Genomic DNA, 13,341 nt, shown 5'->3' with positions numbered 1-13,341 from the left:
CCTACCTGGCTGCGCTCTTGCAGCCCTGAATGCTAACCCCACTGTGCCCATGAGCTCACCGAGAAGCTTACAGAGCCAGTGTTGTGCAAAGGACAATTCCTGAAAAGCCTCCCCTGCTTCCTCCCATCTGCATTCCCTCCCCCTGCCCCACATCGCCATGGGTGGCTGGATCCCTGCCCCTTCCCTTCTTTTGTGTTGGAGTTTGTTTATGATCATTGCGGGTGCTGTAACATTTGCTGCGTAGGTTCCTCTGGCAGCGTTTGCTCATTTTAAGTCCACTATTGGAATTGCTAACATGCATCTGCTCTTTGGATTTTCCTTTTTGTTTTGCTCTGATTTACACATTGAAAATGGGGCCATCATGGAAACACTCATGTTACTGTTTTTTTATTTCCTTGATTTTTAATTTTTTTTTTACTTCCAAGGACACAATTTCGAGCCCTGAATTCTTCTCTTCTAACCTCCCTACTTTCATTGCAGATCTTACATTGTAATTTATTTTCTTTTCTTGTTTCTTCTTTCTTATAAAATGTGCAACCGTTGTGAATTTTAGTTATTATTAAATGAGATTCTTTTCCTGCTGTCTTGTCTTTTAGGTATGCTCAGCCACCCACCAATCCCTGTTTCCGAGCTGGCTGAACACACAGAGCATCTCAAAGCTAATGATAACCTGAAATTATCCCAAGAGTATGAGGTATGAGCAAGAGTGAGTGCTGTGCATGGGTTTGCAGAGCCAGGAAATTAGGAAATTCAGACAGGCCCTCATCCAGATAAACAGAGTTTCATTTTAAGGGTATGGTCAGTTGAAATAGAAAAGTCATTTGCAAATTTAAAATGAAATACTTGCTCAGTGTTTTCCTAGGTTCAGTTCCAGATAGCAAAAGAGGAAGACACTTGAGCCGTGAGACTTGCCTGGCCGTAGAGGGGGCATCTTGGGCAGGGTCCTGAGCTCCCTTCGTGAAGGAGGGAATGTATTTCTGGAAGGTGATGTTTTAGACAGCTGGGATGGGGACTTCTCCTTGAGAATGGCTGTGTCACTGCTGAACGTGCAGAGGATCAAGCTAGGGAATGAGATCCGTGGTTCTAGATAGCTTCAGTTAGGAGGGATGACCGGTAAGTCACATCCCCAGCTGACACGATCAGCAGTCACTGAACCAAAACTGAGGAAACGGGGTGATTTGTGCCTTCCTTGTCTTGTCTGGGATTTCTGTGCTCTCGTTTCTCCTTCCTGCTAATGTTTGGGTACTGAAATGAGCTCTGCAGATGAGCAGCCAGGCAGAGCTGTGGTTGCTGGATGTGCATTTCCAGTGGTTCTCCAGTCGGTAAAACTGCCACCTTGCAGGTGCTCTGACAGGTGGGGCCAATCCCAAGGCAAACTGAGGGGGGAAAGAAGAGAATCGGGGCCCCACATCACCACTACTGCTACCTGACGTGGCTTCCTTGTTGCCAGAGTGGAAGGGCTGTGCTCACGTGCAAACCTGCTCCTGGCCACGGCTGTGTCAGCACTGCTGAAATCTTAAATCCCAGTGCAACTGCCGGGTGCTGGGGTGGTCTCTGCGAGTTGCTTTCGCTGCAGACTGAACAAACGACTGAAATTTTCGGTGGTGGTGCTCAAAGACAAAACACCCTGATATTTTTAGACTAATAACTAGTCTAGACTGCCTAGTTCTGCATACAGGCAGAGAGCGAGGGGCTATTTTCTGAACAAAAGGCTGGTTCTGGGATGCTTTCTCCCCGGGCTGGCTTGCAAACACTAACATGTGCGAGGCAGCTCTGCAGTCCCAGCTCCCCACAAAGGGGGGCTGCATGGTGGAGAAGGCGTGTTTGCTCTGCTGGGGTCTTTCACCCCACATTGGGGCGCAAGGGGAGCAGCAGCCTGGTAATATGCTCCATCCTGATTTCAAAGCCTGATTTGCATAATGCAATATCCCAAGTGCCCTGGCTTCATTCCAGCGCAACCTCCTCTAGTGGGAGAGCCAGAGCTAAACAAACATCGCTAATGAAATGAATGTGAGGCGAGATTAGAGGGATAGAGAGCAAACAGACACATTACAACAGTATAAATACCCATTAGTTAGAAATGCTCGGCAGCGGGAGTGCAAGGGAGGACGCTGGTGTCGGGCGCTTTTGTACCCTCGCTGCCCCCACCACCGGAGCTGAGCTCTGCTGGGGAGCTCTGGGGTCGGCACAGCAAGGGGGTGCAGAGGCAGCAGGCACCTGGCGAGGGCCAAACTCTGCAGGCTCAAAGGGATGGGCCCAGGTGGGTGCAGGGGGGGCCCTGTCCCCACCGGGCAGGCAGGGAGAGGGAGAGCGAACAGCGGGAAGCAGAACTCGACGCGCTCCTGCCAAGCCTCCAATTGAGGCAAACCCCTAGGGCTCTGCAAAATGATGAAGGAATTAAGCCCTTGTTTTATTTAATTCTCCGGCTGAGGATTTAGAGGTAAACGTAATTAACCTAATTTCCATATCTGGGACAGCTGGACCTTAAAAAAAAAAAAAAATCACCAAACCTGGCATAAATCACCAGGACAGGCAGAGAAGGTTTTTCTCTCCAGCACATTTCATTGTTTACTCTTATCCCTTCTAGGAAACCGTGTTGATTCAGGCCCTCAGGGCCAGGTTCCTTACCCCCTGTCTGGCCGGGGAGATGCACATCTCCCTCCCTGCTGCCCACGGGTGCCTGCCCCTGCCACGCTCCCGTGGTGTTTTCAGCCCCCTTTGCACCTGGGAGCCCCTGGGCACCGAGCCCTTGCTGTCCCGAGCAGCGCTGCCTCCTCTTTTCATGGAGCAGCCTGCACCTCTCCTGCTGCCTTTTTCCCTGGCAGTTCCCATCCTGCTCGTGTCTGTGGTTATAAACCTCATCCTCGCTTCAATATCTCCCTTCCCAGGTACTCGCTGGTGTATTTATGCCCTCTTAATTGTTGTTGAGTTTAACCATGCACAGATTTAGCCTCTTCATCATTTCACAAATAGCTCCTGATGTGATTGTCCCCGTTGTTCTCTCCCGACTGCCTGCCGTTTGTCAGTGTCAGTAGCTCAGGGCTGCAACTACTCCGGTACAGCCACGGCACGAGTATGATTCGAGGCCTCTGTATTGCAGCCTGAAACTGCACTGATGCTTTTGCCACCACTGCATCGTGCCAGAGAGGGAATTGCCTCAGGTACTGCTCTGAGTGCTTGGGGCCAAGGGAAATGGGACCTGAGCACGCTGTGCCACTGGGCTGAGGCTTTTCCACAGCAAAGATCTGCTCTTGAGGGAAGAAAACGGCGAATGCTGCATCCTCAGCTAGACCTTCAGAGCCGTGACCTGTCCCACGTGGAGCAAGGTACTCGGAGCTTCATTTGCTGCTTTTTTTCCCCCCCTCTGACTCTGCTGTTTTCTCTCCCGATTCCTCCAGTCCATTGACCCTGGTCAGCAGTTCACCTGGGAGCACTCCAACCTGGAAGTGAACAAGCCCAAAAACCGTTACGCAAACGTGATCGCCTACGACCACTCGCGCGTCATCCTGCTGCCCATCGAAGGTACCGTAGCAGCGTCTGCTCCTCCCTGGTAGCTAGGCTGAAGTTCCTGCCCAGGAACATCTTCTACGTGCTCTCTTCCCTTCCCTGTTCCCCTCTATTTATATTCTTCCCTTAGCATCTCCCTGGGGGGTAGCAAGCGAGAGGTACCTGTGTAAACCACACATTTGTTAAATTCTGGTGACTGACATATTCCCTGGAGCTGCAATCTCTCATTTCAAAGGCTGCTTTATCAAGAAGCTGTCTTTGCTTTACTTAGAGATCCCCGCGATACGTTTCTGATGAACAGGAAGAATTCAGACCACATAGTGCTTCAGAGAGAGCGGAGCAGGGCAGCGGGTGGCGGTGGATGTGGAACGTTATCTGTACAGCAGATGAATAAGAAGCAGGCACAGGGCTAATTGTACAAATGTGAGTGTCAGCAGCACAGCAAAGATGAGGCTGCTGAGTCGTGCAGACGTGAAGCTTGCGCGGCATGCAGCTCCCACTGCAGTGCTGGCCCCTAAAAGGCTAAGAATAAGGAAGGTTTAGTGTTAGCCTGAGAGGTCATAAATTGTTTTCTGAGCTTCTTACGTGAGTGATGGTGCAGTTAGAAAATTTACATTACATTTCACAACCCGTGGCTCTTGACAGAGTTGCTATGGTGCATGCTACGATAAGAGGGGCTTTTGGTGGAGAGGAGATGGAGTTTAACAGGGGATCTGCTTTGGTTGCTGCCTCTGAGATAACCTGAGATGATGAGACTTGAATATTTTGTGTGGCTGTGCTGTATGGATAAAGTGTTTGTGGCCAGTCTTGCATTGCCAGAGCTGATCATCTGAGCAGAGAGGATATGGGACATGCAAATAGCCCCCTGGTGATTTCAAAGGTTAATTCAGAAGCCTTCATGACAAGGGAATTGCTAGAATAATCTCCCTCTGCCAAGGTAATTCTGAGGGATCGAAGGAGGCAGAAGAGCTGCTCCTGAGGTAACAAAAGATCATGGTGATCTGCCAAAAAGCTGCACAAATCTGGATTGGTCTTGTCTGCCATTAGAGGATTTTAAGCATTTCTCATTGTGAAGACGCCTGTGTTCTAGCTTGTTTTTCTTCTGAGATTAATATTGCATGAGCCAAGGAAAGCCAAGTCTTTAAAAAGTTGCCTTGTCATTCAAGAGAAGAGCCCAAGTGCAGAAATGAAGGACACCGGGCTGGTCTCTGCTCTCGGGAAAGCAGGAGGCAGGGTGGATGCAGGCAGCACTCGCTGCCCCGGTGGCATCGTGAGCTGCTGACGGCAGCATAAGTACAAGGGAGCGAGGTTTAATTTCCAAGCCTCTGAGAGGTTCTGACTTTGTCTTGGCTGCTCTGTTCCTTCCTACCAGGCTGTAGCTTATGCTGAGAGCTGGAAGATGAAAGGCGTTGGAGGAATTAGTTGTTGCTTTCTTTTTGTTTTAAATCTGGACTTGTCAAGGCTGCAGATTGTCACCGTCTGCTTGGTCAGGAAGAAGTAGTGGCTTTAATTCAGTGACTTCTCTGTAACTGGGCCTGTCACAGCACAAAACATTGCTGGAGCTCATGGCCACCATTTTAAATTACAGAGCGGACCCGAGGGGGCTGGAGAGGAGATTAATTCCGGAAGCTCAGCCTTGATCACGTTCCTGCTGCCGCCGCACAGCCACCTTCCCTTCTGAAATTTCAGCTTGGGAAGGGCTGGGGGAAGGGAACCCTCCAGAAATTTAATCAAAAGCCATTTCCACCAGCAGCTGAAATTACCGAGTACCCTTGAGGACTGGCAGGCAATTCAGCCTGGATCATACCTAGCCAATAGAAGCAGCGATGCCTTTTGCTCCAGCAGGACGAGGACCGGCAACCCAATTTCATATTGGTACAGCTCCCCACCCTTAGCTGCCCCTCGAGACACGAGTTAAGCGTTCTGTACCGAGTTAATCTTAGGTTAGCAGAAACCTGCCAGCCCGGCCAACCGCTCTGCTGTAATTAGGAAGGGGCCAACTCTCCAAACAGTGCAAACTGTCCGTGCCAGTCCTGGAGGCTCTCTAAAGCTGAACCTGAACACCAGCGCATGCCAGTGTCCATTTTAACTTCAGAGCAGCTTTCTCCTGCCATGTCCCAATCACCCTCTTTGCTCTGGCAGTACCTTCTGCCACTCGTATCAAACCCGTCAGGCAAGGACACGAGCAGGCAGCTGTAACTCAATAGCCTGTAACTTATGCAAATAGAAAAAAATAAAAATAAAAATGACAGCGGGTAATTTAAAGCAAGTCAAAGCCTGTAATTTCAAAGCCTTTACTGGCTGAATCCAGCCTGGTTTTATTCCGTGCTTTGTCCAGCTGTAGCTCACTGCCTGGAATTAGGCTGTGGACCATGCTGAGCATCACCCAGATGCGTTTGGTACCCAGCTCCTGGGCATTTTGGGACAAGGACTTCTTTTGTTCTATTTGAGAGCAGCAAAGCAAGAGTCCTAAGCCTGCACTTTCGCTCCTATAAGTAACACCAATAAGAGTGTGGTCTCAAGGTTTGATAGTTGGTCTCTCTAACATATCCTGCAGGAAATTATTTGTCTCCCTGTAGCTCAGACCTTCAAGACAGGAACTTCAGCTGGGAAGAATTTGCAAAGAGTCTTCCTGCAGTGACTCCAACCCAGCAAGCCATGAAGGCTCTCATGTTTTGCAGGGGAAATTCTCTCTAACTTTCTTGTGCAAATCTTACGCTTCCAGCTGCATAAAGTCCTGTCCTGCACATCCCACTGACTTGGTTTTGCTGATTTAATGCAGGAATTGTGGGCAGTGATTACATTAATGCCAACTACATTGATGGCTACCGGAAGCAGAATGCCTACATTGCCACGCAAGGACCTCTGCCAGAGACCTTTGGGGACTTCTGGAGGATGGTGTGGGAGCAGCGCTCAGCTACTATTGTTATGATGACTAAGCTGGAGGAGAAATCACGGGTAAGAAGCATGAGAGGGATGACAAGTTAGTCATAGTCCTGGGGGACTGGATGGTAGGGTTGGGGAACAGTGAATTCCTTTGATCTGCAGCCCACGTTTATGTCAGTGGGGGATTTCTACCTGTTTTGCCAGCACCCTGAAAGTTCAGTGATTCATTCCTTCAAAAAAAAAAATACTAAAAAATTCATCCCAGAAAGCTGCAGCCTCCGTTGCAGCTCCAAGAGGACACTCAATGCCACCACATGCTCCTTAGGTCTGTCCTGGAGTTAATCGTTTGGCAGACCTCAGATTTTATGTTCAGTTCTCTTGTTTAACAAGCCCCAGTACTTTCACTCTCATCTTCAAGATGACTCCAGTCTGTTGTTGATGTGATTGATGTGGTGCACCAAAGCCTTCGTAGGAGCTTTCCATGCCAGGTGTCTCCCTGTTGCGGTGCTCTGGAAAGAAACATTCCTTGCACCTTCCCTCCCCTTCGCAACCTTGTGAGCTTCACCTGTAACATCAGGATGCTTTGGGGATGAGTTCCAGCAGTCCGGGGTTTGTTCCAGCATTCAGCATTGCCTTCTGTCTTCCAGATCAAGTGTGACCAGTACTGGCCAGGCCGAGGTACGGACACCTACGGAATGATTCAAGTGACGTTACTCGACACCATCGAGTTGGCCACATTCTGCGTTCGAACGTTCTCCCTTCATAAGGTGAGCTTTCTCCTGCCCCCGTTTCCTTCCCAGAGACGGGCACCTTCTCCTCCTTACCCAGCACGGTCAGGGCACGGTGCTGTGCTGGTTCTGCACATTACCCTCGGCGTGTTCCTCTCTTTGCAGAACGGCTCCAGTGAGAAGCGGGAGGTCCGCCAGTTCCAGTTCACAGCGTGGCCTGACCACGGTGTACCCGAGTACCCCACCCCGTTCCTGGCTTTCTTGAGACGGGTGAAAACCTGCAACCCCCCGGATGCTGGTCCAATTGTGGTGCACTGCAGGTACTGATATTCCACACCGCACTCTTACACGGGGCTCTCTGCAAGGGAGGCAAAATGTCTGTAGGATGTTTATCTGCACCTCGGAGACATTTAATCTCCTAGCAAGTACCCAGCCAGTAAGAGCTGTCCTGTAAAATGGATTCCCAGCCAGCGTCTGACAAGGATACTTGGGGTTTTCGTTCAGTGCAGAATTTCCAGCAATGAGTGGTTTAGTTGGCTTGAAATTACTCAGACTTTACTAGCAGCAGGAAGCACCTTGTGCTGTTCTGGCCTCTGTTTCTCTGTGCAGGGGTAGTTTCTTGTCACAGTGGGAAAGGAAGAAGTTCAAGTGTGACCTAGGAAGCTGCTTGGCATTGCTGCATTGGGTGTTTGGGAGGGAGAGATGCTTGAGCTGTCAAAAGGATAGCTGACATTGATTGAAAGAGGGGGTTTTTGAGTGCTGCAGCCATTCTGATATGACAAACTGAAGGCCCCCGCAGGCAGGTAGCATTCCCTAATTCAATTTCCAACCCAAAGAGGAACACTTGCAGCCTCAACTTAGATAAATCCCTGTGTTCCTCAGGAGGTTGTGGAGAAGCCTGCAGGTTACTCAGCACTGAGGAAAGACATCTGAATTTTACAGGCTGCTGGGGGAAGTTAATCCTGCCTCTCCTAGAGGATGCCATTTAAACAGGCTTTGTAAGTGGGCAACTTATCACTAACCTTGCAGATGGCAATTATCGTGCACCTCTCAGAAAATGAATAAAGAGAGCTGTCAGCTCACAATGTGCAGGAACCGGCTCCCAGATCAGCTGCTAAATTCTTGCCAAAGCTCCAGTCACCTGCTTGGTTCAGGTGTTAGGCAATCTAATTAACAGAGATCAAGGGGGCTTTATGAAAAAAGGCACTGCACCAGAATAGTGAAAGGAGACCCTTTATTAGCAGTGGCAAATGCACAGACCCACAGAGCCCTGCTGATTCACAAATGCCATTACATGCAAGTCTGATGTTACCTCAATGCACAAAAACGTTCAGGAAAAGGGGTGACGCATGTAACTCATTACAACATCAGTCGTTTCTCAGATGCTTGAAAGATCTGAGTGTTAGACATGCTTTTTAAGCCCTTAGGTCATGCTAACCTTTTGCTCAAGCTCCCTACCTAGCATTGTTGTAATTGTGTGTCTGCCAGGAGAGCTCCCCTCATGGGGATGTGACACAAAGAGGCGTGAGAAGCGGGGCAGATCAGTGTGGAGGGGCAACAGTCACGCTACCAGAGGCCACCTTTCATCTTGGGTCCTCGGGTGACAGAAGGCCAAACTCTGTTTTGGAATTTTTTGTTAACCTGAGCAGAGACTCAAAGTGAATCTCTGCACGTTGCAAACTGCCTTTGGTATTAGGCCTGAGCACATCTGCACACAGAGTAGCATGGACTATGAGGGACCTTTTCCATCTGCTGGCTCTGAACTCCAAGAGCCTCCCTGTGCCACTGTGGCAGCACTGGCCCGGGCTGGGCTCAGATAAGCAGCCCTTTAGGTGCCACCACAGGCTTTACAGGTGCCACTGTAGCACCAGTGACTTCAGAGCAGCAGTAACTCTGGTGTCATCGCTGTCCTCCACTGTCCCAAATCCTCCAACAGTTTGGTTTTTGTTTTGTTTTGTTTTTTAAATTTGCTAAGAGCAACACATTGAGGAGAGTGGGAAGTAATGCAGCCAGTTTGATTAAGCAAGTTCCTTTAATACAAGAAAATCCATAAAACAGATGAACCAAAACCATTTGGGTATGTTCTGGTTTGCTAAGAATTCCTTGGTCTCAGCTCTTCAATAGCTGTGTTCACAAGGCTTCAGTTCTGTCCCATCCAGTGAGTGCAGGTCGTTCACTGTCTGCCTCGTGTCCATTCCTACCCCACAATTACTGCTGTTTGCACCAGTGGAAAGCTCCTCACTTGGGTGGCAAAGAACCTCTTTCTTTGGTGGGTGAGTTGTCCATCGCTCAGCTTTCTTCCTCTACTTTTCAGCGCGGGAGTTGGAAGGACCGGCTGCTTCATTGTGATCGACGCCATGCTAGAGAGGATAAAACACGAGAAGACAGTGGACATTTACGGGCACGTTACCCTCATGAGGTCACAGCGCAACTACATGGTGCAGACAGAAGACCAGTACAGCTTTATACACGATGCCTTGCTTGAGGCTGTTGCCTGTGGCAACACAGAAGTCCCAGCTAGGAATCTGTACACATACATCCAGAAACTGGCACAGATCGAAGTTGGAGAGCACGTGACAGGCATGGAACTGGAGTTCAAGGTAAAGGCAGGCGCTTGAACTGGGCTAGTAGTGACTGGGGAAGGCTCTGTGTGCCTCGTGGGAGCTGTCTCTGCTGGTACTCATAGCAGACAGGGAGCCTTTACAAGGCTGATGGAACTTCTTGGTGCTGCGTTAGAGAAGTAATTATTCTGGCTTCTGCTGCTGCAGTTCCCAGGGGAACCTGCACTGTTGCTGCAGGAGGCTTGTCTGGTTGTTTCAAATCCACACGGAATTTGCTCCTTCCCTAGATTGGGTTTTTAAATGTTTGCTGTGAAAGTTTTGCTGGGGGGGGACGTGTCACACTCTCTGTCCTCCAGAAATGGGGAGCACGTGAGGTGGAACGAAATGGTGGAGCACAGAGGGCAAGTTATGTAGGCTGTTGTGGGGGCCAGGCAGATGAGGGGCAGCCAGGAGCTGAGCAAGTGGTTGTGACTCTGCTTTTATCTTCAGCGACTCGCCAACTCCAAAGCCCACACCTCCAGGTTCATCAGTGCCAATCTCCCATGCAACAAATTCAAGAATCGCCTTGTCAACATCATGCCATATGAGACGACGCGGGTCTGCCTTCAGCCCATCAGGGGAGTGGAAGGGTCAGACTACATCAACGCCAGCTTTATTGATGGCTACAGGTAACCAGCACCTGGCTGCCCTCACCACCATCAGGGGGTGAACTTAACCCAGCAGGCTGCTTTCTGTGGATGCAGCACTAAGGGATTAGGTGATTAGGACTAGGTGATAACACCGGTCTGTTCTGGCCCATCACCCACCTGTACTGCACACAGTACAAGTCTAGAGGGAAATTCCTTCTTGCTTACAGCTCATGACAGTGTGATCTGGATTCACCTCGTGGAAACAGTAATAAGAAAAAGCTTCACCACTCAAGCTTTTGTTGTTTTGGGTTGGCTTGGGTTTTAGCTTTTGGTGGTTGTTTTTTGGCCACTAGCACCAAAGCCACCACCTCAGGCCCCCTTTAGACATTGCACCCTTCTAGCTCTGTCCCAACAGTCCTACTTGTTTTCCTGTATTTCAGTCTTTGCATGTGCTTCCCACAGCCATGTGCACAAGCCGTGGTGTACTCATGGTACAAGCCATGATGTAGCCTCCTCTTGACCCGTGCCTCAGGTTTGTGTTCTGTTTCAGACAACAGAAGGCATACATTGCTACACAAGGGCCCCTGGCAGAGACCACAGAAGATTTCTGGCGGATGCTATGGGAGAACAACTCCACCATTGTCGTGATGTTGACTAAGCTTCGCGAGATGGGTCGGGTAAGTGTGCACTAAGAAGCAGGGAGGGGAGAAGCCTGCAACCCAAGGGCTAACAGAGCCATTTCTTTCCCCTTGGCAGGAAAAGTGCCATCAGTACTGGCCCGCAGAGCGTTCTGCCCGGTACCAGTACTTTGTAGTAGATCCCATGGCTGAATACAACATGCCTCAGTACATCCTGCGAGAATTCAAGGTCACCGATGCCAGGGTAAGCAATGAACAAGGTGCAGTCTGTGTTTGCAAGGGTAACAGTTTTGGAGGTGGGGGGACTGGAGCGGCTCAAACACATGTGATCAAGAACATGGCTTACAGAAAGCAGTGGAGTTTGGTGCCTATAAGAAAAACTGAGGTGTAAACTCTTCCTATGAGAAAATCTGGGATTATCCTCAGCGGATGAGAGATTAGTTATGATGAGGAATGGAATGCACAGCCACAGATAAATTGTACTTAAATATGTTTTCTTATAAACTGAGTTTTCTAAGCTCTGTTCACTAATCACAGTAGTGAGTCACTGTTAGAAGTTCACCAAGCTTTGGGTTTTACTTGCAGCTTATTTGAAAGGAAAGCGGAATGTCCCCAAACACCTAATAAAAACAAAGACTTGCAAAGGATATTCTTTGCCCTACAGAAAACATACACTTCTCTTCTGGTTTTAAGGAGAGACGCTATCACTAAGATTCAAAGGGGCACTGACTCAATCTTAGATTCAATGTCAGATTTCTCCTCCCAGGGAACATTTCAGTTCGTTCTGAGATTTGGTTAGCAAATATAACTCTTACTCTCAAAGCAGTTTTCCCTGCTGTTGAGGTTGTCAGTATTGTAGAACCTGATAATCCTATTTGCAAGGTTGAGGAGGAGGATGCTTCGTCAGTCCTGGTAGAACAAGATTTATCTTCCTGTCAGCCGTAATTCTGACACTATGGCAACTCTTCCTCAAGATTGATAGAGAGGCCATAACCTCCCCTTGGATGTTCCTTTGCTGAAGACTCCATCTGTGCAGTCTTTGCAGTGGTTGGACCTTTCAGGACACCTGCCAGGAGCATAGATCTGCACTGACAAACCAACTCCAGAAATGTCAAGTGCAAGATGAGCAGCTTCATCATGATATATTAAATCCAACACAAAGTTGGTTTGACTTTTTGTGCCCCTTAACGAACTAGCAGTAAAATCTGGTGGTGTTTTTGTTTTGTTTTGTTTTTTTCTTTGCCGTTTGTACTTAGTAGCAGAAACACAGGATGTTTTAGCTATTAATATTTTCTTCCCCAGGACGGTCAGTCACGAACTGTTCGTCAGTTCCAGTTCACTGACTGGCCAGAACAAGGCGTGCCAAAATCAGGAGAAGGTTTTATCGATTTCATTGGACAGGTACATAAGACCAAGGAACAGTTTGGCCAGGATGGCCCCATCTCTGTCCACTGCAGGTAAGCATGTATGAATGGAAACACTGAATTAATTTATCTGGGGATGCAAAAGAGCCAAAGGAATTAAAATCCTGCAGGCATCTCTCTCCTTTCCCACCCCATCATTGCAGGTAGATTTCATGGGGTGGGGCTGGAATGGATGGCTAAAGACTGTTGATTTTGCCAACCAAACTCATCTCCCTTCAGACCTGGGCAGTGCCCCCAAGGCTTTTGCCCCCCTTCTATCCAGATGAGAGGTATGAAATGCTGATGCCCTGCAGGACACAGGAATCACAGTGTTAATCAATATTTGACCTGCAGCATTTTACCTGTTTTATTACCAGTCTCAGCCCAGTTCTGCAGCCCTAATACTGCTAGCCTGTGTTTGCTGATAGCAAGATACTTTCCTCCCACTGGGCAGAAGAAAATGCAGTCTTCAACTATTTACTAAAAAAAAACAAAAAAAACTAGTGTTAAATATTAGTAATAATTCTCACACTGAATGCTGTTCACTGCTACCCAACCCTTTTTTTTTAATGTCAGTCTCTCAAATGTTCGTTTGGGTCACACACTTTGCCAGTGAGACTTTCCAGCTCTAACATGTTTATGTTCATAAGACAAGGCTGTTAGTTCAACCATACCATAACCTCAGTGTTTAAGAAAGCATTGGACCATTGTAACGTACCATTTTTTGGTGTTTTTCATCTCCCATTGCTGTAGTGCTGGTGTGGGCAGGACTGGAGTGTTTATTACACTGAGTATCGTCCTGGAAAGAATGCGCTATGAGGGCGTTGTAGATATTTTCCAGACAGTAAAGATGCTGCGAACGCAACGACCTGCTATGGTGCAAACAGAGGTAAGGGGGAGCAGCAAGCCCTTTCTTTGTCACTATTTACAGGACCTGAGTAGCAAGTCCCGGACCTTTGCAGACCAATTCCCCAAATGCCCTGGCTGAG

At 48.7% G+C, this 13,341-nt stretch overlaps 1 protein-coding gene across 12 annotated transcripts in view; it reads left to right on the top strand.

The window, feature by feature from the left end:
• PTPRS (protein tyrosine phosphatase receptor type S) overlaps positions 1 to 13,341 on the top strand; it is a 151,227-nt gene that overhangs the window by 135,058 nt on the left and 2,828 nt on the right. For all 12 annotated transcript variants that reach the window (XM_068661831.1, XM_068661841.1, XM_068661838.1 and 9 more), the window contains 11 exons: positions 597 to 694; positions 3,399 to 3,522; positions 6,290 to 6,465; positions 7,041 to 7,160; positions 7,287 to 7,441; positions 9,436 to 9,721; positions 10,172 to 10,350; positions 10,862 to 10,988; positions 11,068 to 11,193; positions 12,252 to 12,406; positions 13,106 to 13,241. In XM_068661831.1, coding sequence (XP_068517932.1) covers positions 597 to 694; positions 3,399 to 3,522; positions 6,290 to 6,465; positions 7,041 to 7,160; positions 7,287 to 7,441; positions 9,436 to 9,721; positions 10,172 to 10,350; positions 10,862 to 10,988; positions 11,068 to 11,193; positions 12,252 to 12,406; positions 13,106 to 13,241 — 1,682 coding nt within the window. The remainder of the gene's footprint in view (positions 1 to 596; positions 695 to 3,398; positions 3,523 to 6,289; positions 6,466 to 7,040; positions 7,161 to 7,286; positions 7,442 to 9,435; positions 9,722 to 10,171; positions 10,351 to 10,861; positions 10,989 to 11,067; positions 11,194 to 12,251; positions 12,407 to 13,105; positions 13,242 to 13,341) is intronic.

The sequence above is a fragment of the Anas acuta genome, chromosome 26 (assembly GCF_963932015.1).
Source record: "Anas acuta chromosome 26, bAnaAcu1.1, whole genome shotgun sequence".
NCBI classification, from domain to species: Eukaryota; Metazoa; Chordata; class Aves; order Anseriformes; family Anatidae; genus Anas; species Anas acuta.
The sequence above is the reverse complement of the archived record's forward strand: the minus strand, read 5'-3'. Positions and strand labels throughout refer to the sequence as shown.